Source organism: Anas platyrhynchos, chromosome 8 (assembly GCF_047663525.1).
Source record: "Anas platyrhynchos isolate ZD024472 breed Pekin duck chromosome 8, IASCAAS_PekinDuck_T2T, whole genome shotgun sequence".
Lineage (NCBI taxonomy): Eukaryota > Metazoa > Chordata > Aves > Anseriformes > Anatidae > Anas > Anas platyrhynchos.
The window spans coordinates 29,721,994-29,740,194 of NC_092594.1; the positions used below are offsets into that span (position 1 = coordinate 29,721,994).

The following is an 18,201-nucleotide window of genomic DNA, read 5'->3' on the forward strand; positions in this document are numbered from 1 at the left end:
GGGCAACACCACAATGAGACAGGCCTGGACACACTCACCAGGGATGTCAGCAAGTTGCCCAAAGCCGGGGCAAGCTCCATCCCTCATTCCCCAGCTCCCAACCCACGGTGGAGGCACGCAGATGCCATCCCTACACAGCAGCAGCAGCCCCAGCACATAGAGGCAAGCAGGGCCTGGCCGGGCTGGACTTTGGGGGTCAGAAACGCGTCGGCCTGCATTTATTTTCCCTAACAACAGCGATCTCTCTGTGTATTTTTGCTCTGTTTTCCTAGGCTCAGCTGCCTCCTCAATGAAATGTTTCCAAAGCAGCCCGGCTCGGCGGCGCGCCAGCCCCGGCTGCCAGATGAATGGGCGGAGGAGGAGGGACCCATTCCTCTTCTTGACACGGCATCGCTGCACAAGAGGCCTCTGTTGACATTAGGACTGGCTGTTCCCCCCTTCTCCCGAGAGGATCTGCCCATCCCAGGCAGGAGCAGCACACAGGGCCGAGGCAGCGGCACCACAGACCAGCCCTCGTTGACAAAGACGCACGGGGCAGCATCGGTGTCACCCTGGGTGTCCCCTCAGACACGCAGGACGTCACCCAAGCTGCTGCCCTGTCCCCAGGCCGAAATGTGTCAATAGTGAGAGCTCTGTGGCTGCCTGGGATGCTGGTGGTGGGGAGAGGGCTGTGGCTGCTCTCGTGGAAAAGAGGCCAGGCAGGCATCGATAAGATGAATTAGTTGTCTCAGCAGCACCGGCAAAATGAGCGAGAGGAGGGGAGCCCGTGAGGCCCGGCCTGCTTTGTTTCAATTACAGCAGCTGCCAGAAGAAAAAGATAACCTCGATATTGATGGCAGGAGCAGCAGACAGAGGTGCCCTTGTGGGCTGCGAGGAGCAGGTAGAGGAGGAAGGGGGAGGAGGAGATGGAAGAAAGGAGGGGGAGACAGAGCCAGGGAGCAGGGACCCCACAGACGGACTGATCCTGACCCACCTGCCCCCAGTGCACCTCCCGTCCACCCCAGCCCTTGCTCCATGGAGCCATGTAAGCAGAAAAAACATCCTTTGCTCCTCAGTCAGGGGTCTGGAGGGGAGATGGAGAGCTGGGGGGGGGGGGGCATTGGGCAGGGCTCCGTGGTTAATGCCCTGCCCTGGGGGCCTAAGCCCTGGGCTCCCACCCTGCTGAAGGGCAGAAGGGTTGGGGAGATGGGGCTCTCCTGTCTTCAGCCCCTTCACTCCCCTGGTCAGTACAGGGAAACGCAAATCTCCACCAGCTGCTGCTTTATGGAGCCCCAAATTCCCACTTTGTGCTGGGAGAAAGCCCTGGGGCCACCCCAGCACTGTGCGAGACCCCCACACACACCCTTTTGGGGCACCCCCAGAGACCAGAGCGGACAGTGTTCGCTTCACAGAGGCTTTATTCCCAACCTGGCTGTCCCCATCCCCTCTTCTCCCCCCAGGACCCTCATCCCCGTCCTCCCAGCGCTGTGTGCCCTGACCGCAGCCCCTCGGTCTCTGAGAGGGGACAAGGCCACCATCTCGCGGCCACCCACCACCACTGCACATACCCGTGTGCAAGGCCTGGAGGGTCCCCAGGGTGCGACAGCGATGGGGGTACAAGGGTTGGGGCATGGGGAGCCCACCCAGCAGCCCCCCCTCCTCTGGGCTCATCCCATCCCTCCACGGGCACCCATGGGTGCCGGGCCGGGCAGGCAACACCCAGCTCTGGTCCCTCCAGCCCTGCCCTGCTGCTCCGTGCGGTGTCGGCCCGCGGTGACCGGGGACATCCCGGTTTGCACCACGGGCTTCATTGAGCACGGAGAGGCAGGTGGCAGAGGAAGGGTCAGAACTGAGTCCTGCGGCCAAAGCACAGCACCTTTGGGTGTCAGAGGGGGGATTTTCATCCCTGGGCACGGGGTGGAAGCGTGACCCACAGGGGGGATGCTGGAGGGGGCTGTCACACCAATGCTGCTGGTGACCAGCGGCCTGAAACGAGTCCTCCACACCTCTGGGAAGCGACCTGGCACGGCGTGCACGCTACTGGGTTCTGCGAGGCTGCCCAGCCTGGCTTAGGGATCGCGTCCCTCCTGCTTCTGCCCCTTGGGATGGGGCTGGCTGTGGTCTCCGTGGTGGTGGTGAGCGTGGGCAGCAGCCCTGTGGTCCCCGCTGGGCTCTGGGGCTCTCTCATTGCTGCCCGCATGGTGGTGAGGGTGGAGGGGTTTGTGCTGGTGGTGGATGGGGGCCTCTGACTCCTTCTCCTCCTGGTCAGGAAGCGGGCTCGGGGTTACCGGGACCTCCATGGTGCTGTTAGCCTGGGGAAAGTAAACACAAGGGCTGATGTGCTATGGGAATGAGCGCACAGCCCCACAGCGAGTCTGCAAGCACACCTGGGAGAGGGTGTGAAAGCAGAATAGCATCCACTCCGCAGAAACGGGCATGGCTCTCTAGCCAGGGCAGGCAGGAGAGACTGGAGCCCAAGGGGAACAAACCTCTTTACACACATCCCTTGGTTCAAGCTGGCTGTGCTCAAGGGAGTTCCTGAGCAAGAAACTTGCTTTACATTCAATGTTTCTGTGTGAATTTTTCCTTTAGGAAGAGACTGATCACCTGCTGAGCCCAAATCCATGTGCTTTGCTCTGCTGCGTCCATTGCCTGCCCCTTTCTTTTTTCAGGCCAATAGCCCGAGTTAGCTCTTCCAGGCCAGCTGATGCAGACCACCACAACCCCACGAGCCCCCTCCTCCTCACGCAGATCCCTTCTGCACCCCTCCAGCTTCCAGCCCCCTGCCCCCCACAGCAGCCCCTCTTCCCAGCTGGCGATGAAGCCCCACGGCACCATACCTCGTGGGTGCTGTTGGGGTAGAGGGAGCAGTTGCCGCAGAAGTCCTTGCTGTGTGTGAAGCGGATGGCCGACTCGACGTAGGGGAAGTGCAGGAAGCTGTAGGGCAGCTGGATGTGGAAAGCCAGGCGGCCACAGCTGCGGGGCAGAGCAGGGGACAAGCTGTGGGGGCTGCACAGGAGGGAGACCCAGGGATGGGCAGGGATGGTGACCCCAACCCTACAAGGGGCTCCTTCCCGCGGGGAAGCCCTCACCGGTCGTAGACGAGGAAGTCGTCCTTGTCCCCCCCCAGCAGCTGCCAGACATCGGGCTCCTGCGGCTGCTGCTGGAAGACGGGGACACCCGGGGGGGCCTGGCGCTGCAGCTCCCCGAACATGGCGCGGGAGAGCGGCGCCTGCTCGTTGACGATCATGTAGCGGACGTCGGCCATGCCCTGCCGCGACAGCCTCTGCCGCAGGCCCCCGAGGCTGCGGGGAAGGAGGAGCTGAGGGGAAGCCACCACCGCCACCACGCCACCGCCACCACCCGAAATGGCGGGGCTGGCGGGGGGGGGGGGGGGCAGCCCTCACCTGTGGGCCTGCCGCAGGCAGAAGTGTCAGCTGGCCTTGAGCAAAGCCACCACTGTCACCTGCCCCGCCGCCTCCGCCATGGGGCTGGAACCGTTGATCTGCCATGCCGGGGCCTCCTGGCACAGCCGGCTGCCGTTGGTCGCCCCCTCGGAGGCCAAGGCCAGCCCCAGCCAGGAGGCCAGGGCCAGCACCAGCAGCCCCATGCCGATGCCGGCGGGGAGCTGGGGGGGGACACAGGGTGTCAGTGCCCCCACGCCGGGGCTGTGCTTGCCCGTGGGGACTGCCCTGCTTCCCCCAGAGACCTCCTCTGCCTCGATGACCCCAAAAGTTGAGCCCGGGGCTGGTTTGGGGAGCCAGGCAGCCCCCACACCCCAGCTGCAGGGACGGGGGCAGTTTAACCTTCAGGCCACCTTGAAGGTTCTTGGCGCCCCAGCAAGGGCTGGGGGGGTTACACAGACCCCTTAACCCCCCTGTCCCCCAGTATCTGCCCTACTCACCCTTCCTCCCACAGCCCCCCAACCCTGCCCTCACCACGGTGTGCCCCATCCCACCACGGTCCCGCACATCTTATGGGCAGGGGGAGGACGTGGGGCTGTGGGGACAGCCTGGGGAAGGGGTGGGGGGGACATGGGGTCCTGATGGGAGTGATGTCCCTAATCCCCAGCCCTCTCCCCCACCCAAGAACGAGCCCTCAATACCGCACTTGTCCTCGCTGCTGTCCTTTGGCCGGACCTCAGCTCCCAGCTCTCGGCAGTGCCAAGCTGGCCCCTGCCTCCCTTTTATCTCCTGACCACTCTCCCCGCCCAGGAGGGAGGAGAAGCGCCCGGCTGCAGCAGGGGGGATGCTCCCCGGCCCCCGCCGCCCTCCTGGGGACGGCAACAAGGCCCCCTCTGTCCCCACCAGGCCTCACTGCCGCAGCTGAGCCCCAGCCATGCCAGGGCAAAGCCGTGCCTGGTGCTCAGCTCACACAGCGGGTGCCGCAGCAAAAAGCCAGGCACATGGCCCCAAAACCACTGCCACGGGCTGGGTGGCACTGCCAAGGGCACCGCTCACCCTGCTGGCACCACAGGGACCCCAAAAAGCCTGCCCTGAATCCTGGGATGCTGGGGCTCTTCGCCTTGCTTTGGGGGCCACCCTGTTGGGCCACGGCCACTTTCGGGTCGCATATTGACCATCGAGCTGTGTAGGGCCACCAGGGTTCCCCCAAATACCAGCCCCAAGCACCTCCTGCCCAGGGGTGCATGGAGCCGGAGCGTCCCCCCCCTAAAAAACCCCACAGGGCAATTTCTCGCCGCCTCAGCCCCACGCTGACATCTCCGCAAATATTTGAGCAGCTTTATCGTCCCGGGGGATCTGTACAAAAACACGATAAGCCGGGGAAGGGCAGCGGCCATAAACACAGCCGGGGACACGGCGAATGGGACAGGACAGGGCGGGGAGGGGGGGGTCCAAAATGGGGGCACTGGGGAGGGTCGGGGCTGTCAGCAGCGACCTGATACCGAGGGATGGGGCAGGGCAGAGGGGCAGAAGAGTGGGGACAGCCCCCCCCCGGGGCCGCCCCGTCCTTATGGGGGAGGAGGGCCCGGCTCCCCGCACCGCCCCGGGGCGGGCCCGGCCTCCAGCCCGGCGTCCCCTTCGCCCGGAGCCCGGTGAGCCGGCGGCGTGCGGGGAGAGACGGGGATGGCCCCTGGGGGGATTTTGGGGGGGTTTTGGGGCGGTTATGGGGGGTTCAGCCTGGGGTTGGGGGCTCCCCGTGTCAGCCCCAGTGGGGAAGCGGGGCGGGGGATCCCTGGGTAAAACCCTTTTATTTTTTTGGGGTGGCACGTGGGTCTCCCCACCACACCGCACCCGAGGTTTCTTTTTTGGGGGGACACAGTCCTGCTGCGTGCCGCTGTGGGGTCACATCTCTCGTCCCCTAACCCCCCCCAGTGTCACAGTATGGGGGCAGGAGGCTGCTCTCTGCAGCGCCCCATACCTGCCACCCGCCGTGACTTTAGGGCAAGGTCACTGCCCCATCCCCATCCCACGGCCCCCAGTCCACCCATTGCACTTCCAGCTGCGGGTACAGGATGCCCCCCCCAGACCCCACAACCTCCCTATGACACCCCCAAGGGGCACACAGCCACAGAGGGACACACACAAGTGCACTTGGGCTCCGTGCATGGCTGGCGAGCCCCCACTAACCCCCACCATCCTCCCACAGCGTGCCCAGGCCATGGCGGCCTCACTGAGCCGCCCCTGCTTCATCTCCCTCCACGTGCCCTACAGGCAGCGCTGGGCCCAGGACCTGGCCGCCTCCTTTCGCTTCCACCCCGTGGCCGTGCGGGAGACACCGCAGGTGAGGCAGCTGGCCCTGCGCCGGGGAGCCGCCGTCTTCCTCCTCAACCAGCGCCTGGCCCCATCCAGGGCCCCCTCCCATGATTTCCTCTACGATGTGGACCCCCAGCCTGCTTTGGGGACAGCCTCCAACGTCTGCTTCGAGGTAGAGGACGTGCCGGGGCTCTGTGAGCGGCTGCGGGGCCGGGGGTGCTCTGTGCCCGTGCCCCCCACTGAAGTGAGCGACGAGGGCGGCTCCGTCACCTACGGGGTGGTGAGGTCCGTGGTGGGCAACATCAGCCATACCCTGCTGGACCGATCCCGCTACCAGGGACCCTTCCTGCCCGGCTTCCAGCCCGTGCGGGGAGCACCCCACGAGGCAGGGGACGGGGTGGAGATCACCAATTTTGACCACATCACCTACGTCTGCCCGCGGGGCGGCGCGCGGGCAGCTCTGGACTGGTACCAGCGCTGCTTCGGCTTCCAGCGCTTCCTGCTGAGCCCGCAGGAGAGGCTGGCCGAGGGCTACGTGCTGGGCGGGCAGGGGGTGGGCATGCTGCTGCTCGCCCTGCAGAGCGCCCAGGGCTCCTCGGGGCCCAGCTGCAAGCTCGTCCTCGCCGAGTCCCTCTCCAAGGACAGCCCCAACCAGGTCGACACCTTCCTCGCGCAGCACGGCGGGGCCGGGATCCAGCACGTCGGCCTCTGCACGCCGGATATTGTTTCCACCACCAGGGCCTTGCAGCAGGCTGGCGTGCGGTTCTTCGTGCCCCCCGCCACCTATTACAGCCAGCTGGGCAAGGAGGAGGAGATCCGAGGGGCTGGGCAAGACCCCCGCACGCTGGCAGAGCTGGGCATCCTGCTGGACACCACCGTGCCTGGGGAGAACAAGGGGCCGTGCACTGATGGCACGGAGAGCCCTTCCCGAAATTACTTGATGCAGATCTTCACCCATCCCATCTTCTCCGAGGAAACCTTCTTCCTGGAGCTCATCGACCGGCGGGGAGCCCCTGGCTTCGGGGAGGGCAATATTCGGGCGCTGTGGAAAGCTGTGCAGGTCTATATGGACCAGCGGCAGTAGAGGCAGCCGTGCTGCAGCAGCTCCCCTTCTCTCCGTCCCAGCCCAGGGGCCATACCCCTCTGTAGGGCTTCCAGCAGGCGCCTGGCAGAGCCCAGGATGGCAGGGACCAAGGGATGTCTCCAGCACAACCCCGAGCCAACACCAGTGCAGCAGCAGGTTGCTTGGGGCCAGGTCCAGTGGGACTCTAAGCACTCCTGGGATGGAGTTTCCTCCCCCTCCTCGGGCTCCCACTGATTTATCAGCCTTACATTAATAGTATTCTGCCTTAATTTCATGTGAATCTAATGAGACCTGTGCCTGCAGCACGGCCAAGGGCACTGCTGGCACAACCACCCCACGTGGGGGGATGAGGAGCGCGCTACGGACACTTGCAGCTCACCACCAGGTACCAACCAGAGCATCGTCAGCCCCCAAATAGGGAAAGTGACTGCCTCTTTCTCACCTAAATTAAAGAGTTTTAAAGAGTTAACCTGAGAGATCATCATAACTTTTTCTTCTCCTATTTAAGATTTGCTGAGTGCCAGGTGAGGATGAAAGGGCCCTTCCCACTGCCCAAAGGAGTCTGTCCCCAGCCCTTTGGTCCTTTAGGATGAGGCCACCCGCCCCTCTAACACATCCCCCAGGCCCCATGGGGTGTCCTGCTGCAGGAGGGCTGACAGCTGCCCTTCCAGGAGAGGTACTCTGGGTGCCTTAACTGGGAGCGGAGGGGTTGGGGGCACCCATGGGAAGGGGTGCAATAGCCAAGACACCACCAGTAGACTTGGTGTAGCAGAGCCACGCTGCAGCGGAGGCAGAAAAATCACTTAAAAACTTAAAAACACCACCTTTGGAGATTTATTAGAAAGCCCACGGCTCAGATTCAGTAAAAACAAGCATCAAAAGGGCTAGGGGAGGCATGAGGGTACAGCAGCATCCCCAGTCGCTGGCTGGTGGCCAAGTTGCAGATGTGTGCCAGGGCTCGCGGGCAGCCAGGGTCGCGTCCTTCCTGGTGCCCAGGGGGGCTTCAGCCAAGCAGGGAAGGCGAGCCCAGCCCCGGGTCACATCCAGCACCACACTGGTCCCCCCGTGAAGGCAGGGTGGGTGACGTGCTGGTGGCTGTGGGGCTGGAAGGAAAAGCACAGGAGACCGCTACAGGGCCACAGCGGGACCCGCTGCCACCCTATACCCCACATGAGACTCACCACCGTATGGGTGCCCGGTGGTCCCGGCTCTTGCAGAGGGCATCAGGGTGGGTTGGGAGCCCGGAGGAAGGCGCGGAGGGAGAGTTGTGTCCCGGGGCGGGTGCTGCCCCCTGCCCCTGGCTTCGCACCCCGCTTCCGCTTGGAGCCCTGCGGGAGAGGGGCTGGGGCTGAGCCAAACCCCAAGAACTCCCCCCAGGGAACCCCCAGGGACAAAGCCAGCCCGGCAAATCCCCCCCAGCCCACAGGACAGCTCCTGCACACCCACCTTGGCGGGGCCGCTCTCCTCCCCGCGCTGCCGCTCGCACACCTTCAACACCTGAAAGGAGCCCAGGAGAGCCCAGGGCTGATCAGCACCCAGGGCAACGAGCTGGGAAGTCCCGCAGGGGTTAGGGGGTACCCCAGGTGCTCTCAGGACCCCAGGAGATGGAGGGCAGGGAAGTCCCAGCTCTCCCCAAACACCTTCTTCATGGCCGTGGACACCGCCGAGGCACGGAACTCCTCCTCTGTGACCCAGCGGGACGGGGAGGAGGCAAGGTCCAGGGTCACGTCCCCGTCCAGGGGCAGGGAGTACACCACATAGGTCTGGTGGATGTGAGAGAAGACGTGGACAACCTGCAAGGGGAGGGGGAGACACTGAAACGGGCAGAAGAGCCGGGCAGGGTGTGGGAGCGGTGCCAGCAGGGGACAGGATCCCCCCTCCCGTGCTGCATCCCCCATCGCTGAGCACGTGGGGCTTGCCCCACGCCCCACACTCACCTCCCCCATGAACCGCAAGCTGCCCGCTGCCACAGGCTGCCCCGTCCACGCCTGGAGGTGATCCTGCAGCACCTCCCGCTGCTGCTCCTGCTGCAGACCCGGAGCCAGCGGCACGCTGGGGAACTCCCAGAGCCCGGCCAGGAGCCCTGGGGAGAGGGGACACGAGGGACATGAGCCAGCAGGAGGTGCACCCAGGGGTGCTGAGCCTCTCACAGCCCCAGCACTCCCTGGCTGCTCTGCCCAGGTGCTTTTTCCCCCTCTCCCACCCGCCTGGGTACCCGAGCTGGGTCTCTGCACGATCAGGTACTCCAGGGCCCCACGGTGGCCCCTGCGCTCCAGCACGCACGTGGCCGTTTGCTCCACCCGTGGCTGCTTCTTTGCTGCTTTGCGGGGGAAGTTGGTCACCCCCAGGCTGCTGTCCCACGGCTCCGCAGCTGGGGGGCACAAGGGACAGTCCCCAACAGCTGCAAGCACCAACACAAAGGTCACAGCAGGGCCCAGGCCCGGAGCCACCACCACCAGGATCAACCCCGGTGCTTACCACAGTCCTCGACATCAGGCACCGGGGGGAGTTTTCCCAATAACTTCCGAGAGGCCAAGGCCAGCTCCTTCTCCACCTGAGGGGACAGGAGAGGGGACAGCTGGCAGCCCACAGGCCCCAGCAGGCTGGGAGGGGACGGTTTTTGGTGCCACACCTACCCTGAGCCTGGCTCGGCAGTGCTGCTTCACGGGGCACTCCCCGCACAGCGGCGCCTTGGGCGTGCACACGGTTGCCCCCAGCTCCATCAGGGCTTGGTTAAAATCCCCCGGGCGGCTCCTGTCCACCAAGGCATTGGCCATGGCCCTGCGAGAAACAGCAGTGAGGGGCAGGGGGCCCCCAAAAACAGCATGAATTGCAGCTCCTGCCCGTGAGGGGAGGATGCTCCCGGGCAGGCAGAGGCCATGCAGGTCCTTTCCCCCTGAGCTTCCCAAGAGCTCCTGCACCCCTGGCCTCCCCCTGCTGCAGGTTCAGCTCCCGAAGGATCCTGCCCTCAGCCACCACGCGAAATCCCTCCGGGCTCCCCTACCAGAGGCGGTCGATGACAGCCGGGCTGCTGGGGTCAGCGCCGATGCAGCGCAGGCGGCAGAGGACACGGATCACGTTCCCATCCACGACACCCGTCGCCTGCAACCAGGAGCAGGGGTTACCACTTGCACCACAACGCCAGGAGAGCCGGGCACAAAGCTCGGGGAGCCCCCAGCTCGCCAGACCCAGCAGCAGGACCCGGCCAGGAGCGGGGCTGGGTGGCAGCGAGGGAAGATGTGTCCCTGCTGGACACCGAGAGCTCTCACCTGCCCGTAGGAGATGGAAGCGATGGCTCCTGCCGTGTATCGGCCCACTCCTGGCAGAAGTTTCTGCAGCTCCTCGGCTGTCCTGGGCATTTGGCCGGCCAGCTCGGACACCACCTGAGAGACCGGGCAGCCAGGGCAGTTGAGCTGAGCGCGTAAATGTGACCCACAAGAAGGGGTCCCAGCCACGTAGCCTTGTGCCAGCAGCTTGCAGCCCCGGCGAGGCAAGGCAGACGCGAGCCAGCACCCACCCAAACGCCCAACACCCCAGCACCTTCCTCGCTGCCTCCTGCAGACGCTTTCCTCGGGAGTAGTAGCCGAGTCCTGCCCACAGCTCGTTCACCTCCTGCCCCAAAAGGCACAGAGCAGAGTCAGATTGGGCACGGAAAGAGCCACGAGGGCAGGGAGAGCACCCAGCCCCAGCGCTCCTCACCTCCAGCGACGCCTCTGCCAGCGCCTGCAGCGTCGGCCACTTCTGCAGAGCAGGGGGAAGGTGACAAGGGAGGGACGAGCACGGCCGTGCTCTGCCCCTGGGGTCTGCCACAGGCAGAGGTCAGGGCCACCAAATCAGGGACCTGCGGGCACCCCGTGAGGAGCACTCACCTGCATCCAGCGGTTGTAGTAGTCGATCACCGTAGCCACCTGCGTCTGCTGGAGCATGATCTCGGACACCCACACTGCCGGCAGCACCCAGGGGTCAGAGCAGAGGTGCCAATGCCACCTGCACCCCTCACAGCACGGGCTGTGGCCACCCCAGTACCAGTCACAAGCACTGCAGCAGCATCCAGCCCACCAGACCCCATCCCACCAGACCCCAGCCCCACGCACGGTCCCACAGGAGCTCCCTCAGGCCCAAAGCTGCCTCTCAGATGCCCCAGAGCCACACGAATGGGGCTCAGTGGCTCCTGTGGCCATGTCAGGGGCCCAAGCAGCTTGCTGTAAGGATGGGAGCTGAAGCCACAGATCCTCACAAGGCCACACTGTACGTCCAGGTCAGTAACAACACAGGGTGCAGCCCCTGCTCCTCACCTGCATACGCCCGTCTGTTGACATCCGGCTCAGTCACAGCCTGAAAGGGGACAAAAATAGAGCATAAGAAACAGGGACACAGCACCCCAGCACAGGGAGACCTGCATGTGGAATAAAATTGCTCGTGGTGTGTTTTGAACGCTATATAGGAGTATAAAAGATATTTCCTCAAGTGCCCAGACGTTCTGACTTCAGGTTGATCAAGCAACAACAGATTTAAACACCACAGGAGAGCCTTACAGCACTACTCAGAGAGATGCTGCTGTAAAGCTGACGCCCACCCCCAGCACCCCGATTGCTGTCAAACCACCTTTTGCCAGGCCTAGCACAGAGCAGGTAAGAGCTGTAACAGGAGCACTTGACAGGCTTAAAGCAACAGCAGAAAACCCTTTTGACAGCTGTAGGATGCCAAAGACTGCATAAAAAAGTGTCCAGAAGACAACTGGATCAAGAGAGAAGCGCTCAGGCTCAGAGACTGAGATTTTCAGATCCACCCCATGTTACTGTTCACGTTTAGGTACTCACCTACAGATCACCCATCACAAAATTACCGGCACCACCTGGAGCACCATCCCATCCCCACCACCCACCCCCATTTTCATGCAGCTGAGGGAAGCCTCGCCTCGACAAAACCACCGCAGCCAGCATCGCTCCCCCGGTGCAGAGGGACGGGTTCCCCGCCGCAGCAGCCCCGCCCGCCCTTACCAGCGCCCTCCAGGGCAGGTCCCTCTTGCTCTGGTCGTACCACGCCAGCAGCCTGCCCCGCAGCGCCTCCACCTCAGCGGGGTCCCCGAAGAGGTGCAGCGCGGCTGGCGGAGCGGGGCGCCCTGCAGGGAGAACAGCACGGGGTCAGGGCACAAGGACAGAGCGGGGGCCGTGTGAGCGCGTACAGCACAGCACCCCCGGGGCCCCGGTGGGGACACTGGGCACAAACCGGGCACGAACCGGGCTGCCCGCCCCCAGCAGCCCCCAGCCGCCCCCGGCTCCCCGCAGCCTCCCCACCCTGCGGGCACCTCCGGGAGCCGCCGAGCCCTTGCTGCCCTTCCCGGCCCCGGGGGCCGCCCCCCTGCCCCGGCCGCCGCCCCTGCGGAGCCCCCGGGCGGCCGCGGCCCGCAGCGGGCCCATGGCGGGGCTGGGGGGGCCTCCACGTGCGTTTTTCCCGGGAAAACACCCCCCAGCCCCGCCCCCTCGCGGGGACCAATCAGAGCGCCGCTTGCCCCGCCGCAGCCAATCGCAGCCGGGCGCGGGGGAGGGGTTTCGCGCCCTCCCGGCTACAGGAGGCTCCCGGGAGGGGGCGTGGCCTCGTGGCGCGGCGGAGCCAATCAGCGCGGGGAGAGGGAGGAGCGGGGAGGTTATCCCCGCCCCTTCCCTCGCAGGTCCTAGAGGCTGCAGCACAAGGCCCCACGGGGCTGCCCGAGCTAAACGCCTGTTCGCGCAAAAAACAAATTTAAGCTAAAATCCGGTTTGGAAAAGCGGAGAAAAAAAAAGAGAAAGGTTTAGGAGGAAAGGAGGTATATAAAGGGCTGTCAGCACAGGGCGAGGCGAAGAGCGAGGCGAGCAGCGGGAGCAGGCAGCGCCGAGACACCCCCCACGGGCCAGGCCCCGGAGCGGCCGTGATGGCGGCGGCCATGCAGGGGGCGGCCATGTCGCGGCGGGTGCCGGTGGTGGACGTGCAGAGCGGGAACCTGGCGGAGCTGTGGCCCGGGATGCTGCTGGCGCTGCGCTCCGCGGCCTTCATCGCCGTGGACACGGTGAGGGGATGGGGACGGGGGGGGGAGGGAGCGGGGGGGGCTCCGGGGGGCGGCTGACGGCGGCTGACGGCTGTGTCCGTGCAGGAGCTGAGCGGGCTCGGGGCCAGGAAGGCGCTGCTGAGCCCGTGAGTGGGGAGCGGGCACCGGGGGGGGTCCAGGGGGGGGTCCTGGGGGGGGTCACGAAGGGCTCCGAGGAGTATCGGGGGGGTCAGGGGGTACCGGGAGGCACCTGGAAGGCACCGGAGGGTCCCAGGGGGGTCCTGGGGGGGTAACGAGGGGCTCCGGGGGGCACCGGGGGTCCAGGGGGGGTCCCGAGGGGGTAAGGGGGGCACTGGGAGGCACCGGAGGGGTCAGGGGGGCACCGGGAGGGTTCCGGGGGGGGTCCTGGGGGATAACGAGGGGCTCCGGGGGGCACCGGAGGGGTAAAGGGGGTACTGGGGGGGTCAGGGGGGCACCGTGAGGGTACCCGGGGGGTAAAGGGGGGCTCCGGGGGGGTCCTGGGGGGATAACGAGGGGCTCCGGGGGGGCTTCGGAGGGCCCCGGAGGGGTTAAGGGGGTACCGGGGGCACTGGGGACTCACTGGGAGGTTACTGGGAGGTTACTGGGAAGGTTCCCGGGGACGCTGGGGGGTACCGGGGGTGGTCCCGGGCTCGGTGTCCTCCCCCCCCGTTGGGGTTTGGGTGCCCGGTGTCCCGGTGTTACGGCCGTGCCGCCCGCAGGTGCATCGAGGAGCGGTACCGAGCTGTGTGCAGCGCCGCCCGGACGCGCTCCATGCTGTCCCTGGGCATCGCCTGCTTCAGGCAGCTCCCCGGCAAGGTAACGGGGCGGCCGCGGGGCTGGGGGTGGGTGCTGGGGGCCGCCAGGCTGAGCCCTGGGTGGGTGCGGGGCGCTGACCCCTGCGCTGTGCTCCCCCTCTCCCCCAGCCCGAGCACACCTACCTGTGCCAGGTGTACAACCTGACGCTGCTCTGCACCGAGGAGTACGTGGTGGAGCCGCAGTCGGTGCAGTTCCTGGTGCAGCACGGCTTCGACTTCAACAAGCAGTACTCGCAGGGCATCCCCTACCACAAGGGCAACGACAAGGTGAGGAAGCGCTGCCGGGCGCATGCCCTCACCCTCATCCTTCCCTCACCTTCATGCACCTCGGCGTGCCCTGCTCCAGGCTGCTGGGGAGGTTCTGGCTCCCCAGGATCTTTCCCACGCCTGTTATGTGAAAAAAGGCTCAAAAAAAGGAACCTGAACGCAGTGTATCCTTCTTACCGCTCCTATTTTATATCCAATGTCACTCACAGCAGCTGCTCTTCCAATTATTTGGGCATTTCTTTTATCAGAGCAGGTCGTGGCTGTAGGCAGTGTAGTGCAACAACAGGCCCTGGGGATACCTGGTGTGGCATTAAGTCGCTGTGCTAAGGTTTATTGATTAATCCCTCCTCTTTCAGGGCAATGAGACCCAGAGCCAGAGCGTTCGAACCTTTTTCCTGGAACTCATCCGAGCGAGAAAGCCTCTCGTTCTGCACAACGGCCTGATCGATCTGGTCTTCCTGTACCAGTGCTTCTACGCTCACCTCCCAGACAACCTCGGCACTTTCACCGCTGACCTCTCGGAAATGTTCCCAGCAGGCATATATGACACCAAATACGCTTCGGAGTTTGAGACCCGCTTTGTGGCATCCTACTTGGAGTATGCTTTCAAGAAGTGGTGAGCAGCACACCGGTATTTAAAGCTTTGGGGCGAAAGAGGGAATCAGCGCTTGGTTTATTTTTCCAGGGAAAGGATTTAGGTCTTTGCATTGTTGCAGTGACTGAAGAAAGCAGCTCTTCTGTGATTCCCTTTTTTAGGATGGGCGCTGAGCATGTAAGGGTGCATCTGGTAATTCACTGTTTGGTGGGCAGGAGTGGAAAGAGGATTTCAGTCTTCTGCTGGCAGTAATTGTAACGACAGTGACCTCATTTAATTTTATTTTTTAAATTTAATTTTAATTTTTATTGAACTGAAAACAAGTTGATTCAGTGTGTGGCCCTGATCCAGCAGTGCCACAGGGACACCAGCAGGAACACAGGCAGAACAGAGCAGATTCCCTGTGAACTCAGCGAGGGAGCAGGGCTGTGCCTGCCGAGCCTGCTGTAACCCAGGTTATTTAGTAAGGGAGGTGCTCCCTATCTCCTGACACTGACTAGCTCTGCCACAACTCCTTTTCGTGAGATTCTCATTTGGAGCAGGTTCCCATTCCCATCACTTCCTTCCAAGCAAAGGCTTGCTCTTGTTCCAAGGCTCTTGTCTTGCTTCCTGCCCTCAGCTCCGAGGATATCTTCCAGGTGAACAAATCAGAAGCAGCGGCGTCCGTTCTGTGTGTCAGCCTGAGCCCTGGTTCTGCACTCACTGCACAATCTAAACAAGGCCCTGGCAGTGGTACAGCCCCTGGAATCTGCTAAATTCACACCATGCAGAGCAGAAATGGTATCTTAGTGCCTGTTTTTTATCAGGAAATGCTGTTTTGACAGGTCCGAACATGTTCAAGATGGTTCTTCTCAAAAAAAAAATACCTTTTTTTTCTGACAGGATGAAAACACTTTTAAAACAGGACTCTTAAAAATGCTTTAAACTGCAGCTCTACTTACCTCCAAACCTTTGGGGCATTTTAGCCAGCTCTTGGGACAAAATGGTTGTTTTTTCATGAGATGGAAAGCACTTCTGGTGTCTGCATTGCCCAGGTTTGATGTGTCTGGGTGGTGGCTACAACTCCTTGGGCATTTCCCTTTGTCTATTAACATCAGCAGGACTAACACATCTGACTGCCCTGAATATTCAAAACCAAGATAGGTGTCCCCTTCTCCCATAGCTTCACCAAGGACAGTGCTGTCCCTGCCTGTATATAAGGGGAAACAGCATTTAGATAGCACAGAAGGGATTATTTATTGAAGTTCTGTTCCCTGAACTGACTTCCCTTGCAGCAGGCTGTCAAACAGGAGCTAGAGCTCAAGAGCAAGAAAGCAGAGGAGCTGAAAGTTGGTGCAGAGCAACGTGTCTGCACCAGCCCTGCTCTGGGGTATCTTTGAGTTAACCGCGTGCTCTGGTGTGTTCCAGCAAGCGAGAGAACTGCAAGCTGAGGGACTCCGGCAGCCAGCACCTCACCATTGAGTTCTGCAACTACCCCGAGAACATGTCCCACTACATTGACTATCGCCACTGCTCTCTGGAAGAAACAAGCAGCGTGGGAGGGGCAAATAACGTGCCTGTCTGCGAGAAATTTTCGGTAAGTAACGGGAATCCCTGCTTCCTACCTGGCTCTGGGGAAAAAGCCACACGTGTGGCCAGAGCAGGAGGTGGTAGGAGGGCACCTGGGAGCTTCCACTTACTTGCTTCATGATAGAAGGAAGATTTTCAAGCTTTGCCTTTTTGGTTTCAAAGCCACACAACAGCATGCTCTGTTCTGAGGCAGTGAATTTCACAGGTTACATTAGTAGCCAAGATTCAGAGATAATACAGCCCTAAATGGAGGGATGGTGTGAGTTACAGTACCTGCTGCTGCCTTGGGAGGGCTGTGAGTTTGAAAGGAGTTTGTCAATTCCTTTCCTGTGCTGTGGGGCTGTAACTGGACACAGTGCTCCAGGCACAGCCTCATGAGCCCACAAGTAGAGTAGAAAATTACCTCTACTTGGTGTTCTGGGGATAGGCTGCAGTAACCAGGCTGCCAGCGGCTACAGGCTTCTCTCTCTTTCTCCTTAGGCCTACGGCTGGTGTCCAAACGGGGTGAAGTGTCCCCAGTCCCATAACATCGACCTCATAATCGATGAGGACGACAAGGTTTTGGAGAAGCGGAAGAAACGCAAACACAAGTGGAAGCGGCGGAAGAACGCAGAAGAACCCGCAAAGGTGCTTGAACAGGAAAGCTCAGGGAAAGACATGGAGATAGCTCAGAACGGGGAGGAGGGACCGCCGCCAAAGCAGAGCTGCTACGAAGCTGCCGCAGAGGCGGAGGAGATGACACCCAACGATGATGACTGGCCACTGGAGGAGGAAAACTCCACTGCCGTGGCACCAGAGGCCAGCTCAGACCCCAGCACACGTCCTAGATGGGAAGAGGATCTGGGGAGCGCTGGAGAACCTGCTGACATGAGCCCTTCTGCCAAGGGACACGCCTCTGACAGTGACCAAGTGGAGGGGAAGTCAGAGCTCCCTGCTGGAGCAGCCTCAGCCAGGCACCCAGACAGCCCCCAGACTGAAGCAGCGTGTGCTGCAGGAAAGCAAAAGGAAGCCCAGGAGCTCCCGTCGCAGGGGGGCATCCACCGAGCTGGTTTTGATGCCTTTATGACTGGCTACATCATGGCTTACGTCTGGATGCTCAAGAAGAGAAAAAGCACGGACAGCAGCACAGAGCCCTGGTGTCCGGACTGTCACAATAAACTGTACCTCAGCGGGAAATCAGTGCCGCTTCAAATAGTGAAGAGCTCCTTTTCTAAATCTTCCAAAGCTCACAGCCGGAAGATGAAGTTGGCCTGGGACAGTACATAGAATTGGGGGACTCCTGGCTGAACTGGGCTTTTTCCCCCCTCAGTTGTTTAAGTTCTTTATTCTTTCAAAAATTGACCAGAAAGGGAGCAAGTTTCTTATCTGTGGTTTTGTTTTAACTTCTTGACTAATTAAATTGCTCTGAGTTGGAGTTCTCCCTGGTGTTCCTTAGCAGCACAAGGGGCAATAAAGGCACAGGTAAGGCTGGAGGGAAGAGAGGTACACTTCAGCTGCACCCCAGGGCTGCAAGTAGCAGCAGTGATCCCCACTCAAAGTGGGTTTAAAAAAAACAACAGGCTTAGGGTTGTCTTTCTGGAAAGACCCTCTGATAACTCCTTCAGCACAGGTTTCACTTGCAGAGGAAGGGCAATCCCTTGATAATGTAAGAGGAGACAGAGGCCAGAGAACATCCTCCCAGATCTTGCCTTTACCCTTAATATTTGCTGCCACTTAACCCAGTAGCTTAGAGGAAGACAGACCTTTTCAAAAGGACTAATGCTAAAGGTCAAAATCTACATTATAAAAAGCATGAAAAGGCCCAGTTGTCACATACAATTATTTTGATAGAAAGTGCTATTAATCAATGACTGGAGGAAGATGTGATGCTTCTGTTGCACACCAGAAGGAAGCAGGCTAGTTCTTCAGGCAAAGCACACATTTCCATGAATCTTTAGGCAAGTGTTACTTTTGATACTCCTAATTATTCTGTCTTTCTAAAGAAGTTGAGAAGGAAAAAAGTGTTTTGGTTTTTGTTTGTTTAAAAGCCCAGAGAAGGGTTCCACTTAATACTTGTACTTTTAGTTGTGGTTACAACATAGATGAAACATTTGCTTCTACAGGAAAAAAGTAGAAAGTTGTGCTGGGCA

At 61.6% G+C, this 18,201-nt stretch overlaps 4 protein-coding genes across 9 annotated transcripts; 2 read left to right on the top strand and 2 right to left on the bottom strand.

Moving 5' to 3' along the window:
* Window positions 1–1,379: 1,379 nt before the first annotated feature.
* Window positions 1,380–4,234, bottom strand: LOC101803314 (selenoprotein Pb). Of its 2 annotated transcripts, none has more exons than XM_027463504.3 (5): window positions 4,085–4,234; window positions 3,387–3,607; window positions 3,072–3,284; window positions 2,820–2,955; window positions 1,380–2,291 (listed from the first exon to the last, which is right to left on the bottom strand). In XM_027463504.3, exons 2-5 carry the CDS (start codon window positions 3,587–3,589, stop codon window positions 2,049–2,051), a joined length of 795 nt encoding a protein of 264 aa, XP_027319305.1. In that variant the 5' UTR covers window positions 3,590–3,607; window positions 4,085–4,234; the 3' UTR covers window positions 1,380–2,048. The 2 variants fall into 2 exon arrangements, with proteins under 2 accessions (XP_027319305.1, XP_027319307.1); XM_027463506.3 differs by having other exon boundaries at window positions 4,090–4,221.
* Window positions 4,235–4,899: 665 nt separating this feature from the next.
* HPDL (4-hydroxyphenylpyruvate dioxygenase like) lies at window positions 4,900–7,249 on the top strand. Its single transcript, XM_038182729.2, has 2 exons — window positions 4,900–5,035; window positions 5,590–7,249. Exon 2 carries the CDS (start codon window positions 5,602–5,604, stop codon window positions 6,778–6,780), a length of 1,179 nt encoding a protein of 392 aa, XP_038038657.2. The 5' UTR covers window positions 4,900–5,035; window positions 5,590–5,601; the 3' UTR covers window positions 6,781–7,249.
* A 342-nt stretch (window positions 7,250–7,591) lies between these two features.
* Window positions 7,592–12,249, bottom strand: MUTYH (mutY DNA glycosylase). Of its 5 annotated transcripts, none has more exons than XM_038182730.2 (16): window positions 12,089–12,248; window positions 11,781–11,902; window positions 11,076–11,115; window positions 10,650–10,723; window positions 10,480–10,521; window positions 10,321–10,392; window positions 10,050–10,163; window positions 9,785–9,882; window positions 9,417–9,561; window positions 9,259–9,334; window positions 8,996–9,181; window positions 8,718–8,863; window positions 8,421–8,573; window positions 8,227–8,277; window positions 7,962–8,108; window positions 7,592–7,883 (listed from the first exon to the last, which is right to left on the bottom strand). In XM_038182730.2, the coding sequence occupies exons 1-15, from the start codon at window positions 12,198–12,200 to the stop codon at window positions 8,004–8,006; spliced, it is 1,536 nt and encodes a 511-aa protein (XP_038038658.2). In that variant the 5' UTR covers window positions 12,201–12,248; the 3' UTR covers window positions 7,592–7,883; window positions 7,962–8,003. The 5 variants fall into 5 exon arrangements, with proteins under 5 accessions (XP_038038658.2, XP_038038659.2, XP_071897829.1 ...); XM_038182731.2 differs by having other exon boundaries at window positions 7,592–7,908; XM_072041728.1 differs by having other exon boundaries at window positions 7,592–8,108.
* A 371-nt stretch (window positions 12,250–12,620) lies between these two features.
* TOE1 (target of EGR1, exonuclease) lies at window positions 12,621–17,486 on the top strand. Its single transcript, XM_027462536.3, has 7 exons — window positions 12,621–12,826; window positions 12,911–12,951; window positions 13,546–13,642; window positions 13,750–13,908; window positions 14,265–14,524; window positions 15,911–16,079; window positions 16,553–17,486. Exons 1-7 carry the CDS (start codon window positions 12,692–12,694, stop codon window positions 17,336–17,338), a joined length of 1,647 nt encoding a protein of 548 aa, XP_027318337.3. The 5' UTR covers window positions 12,621–12,691; the 3' UTR covers window positions 17,339–17,486.
* Window positions 17,487–18,201: the final 715 nt, after the last annotated feature.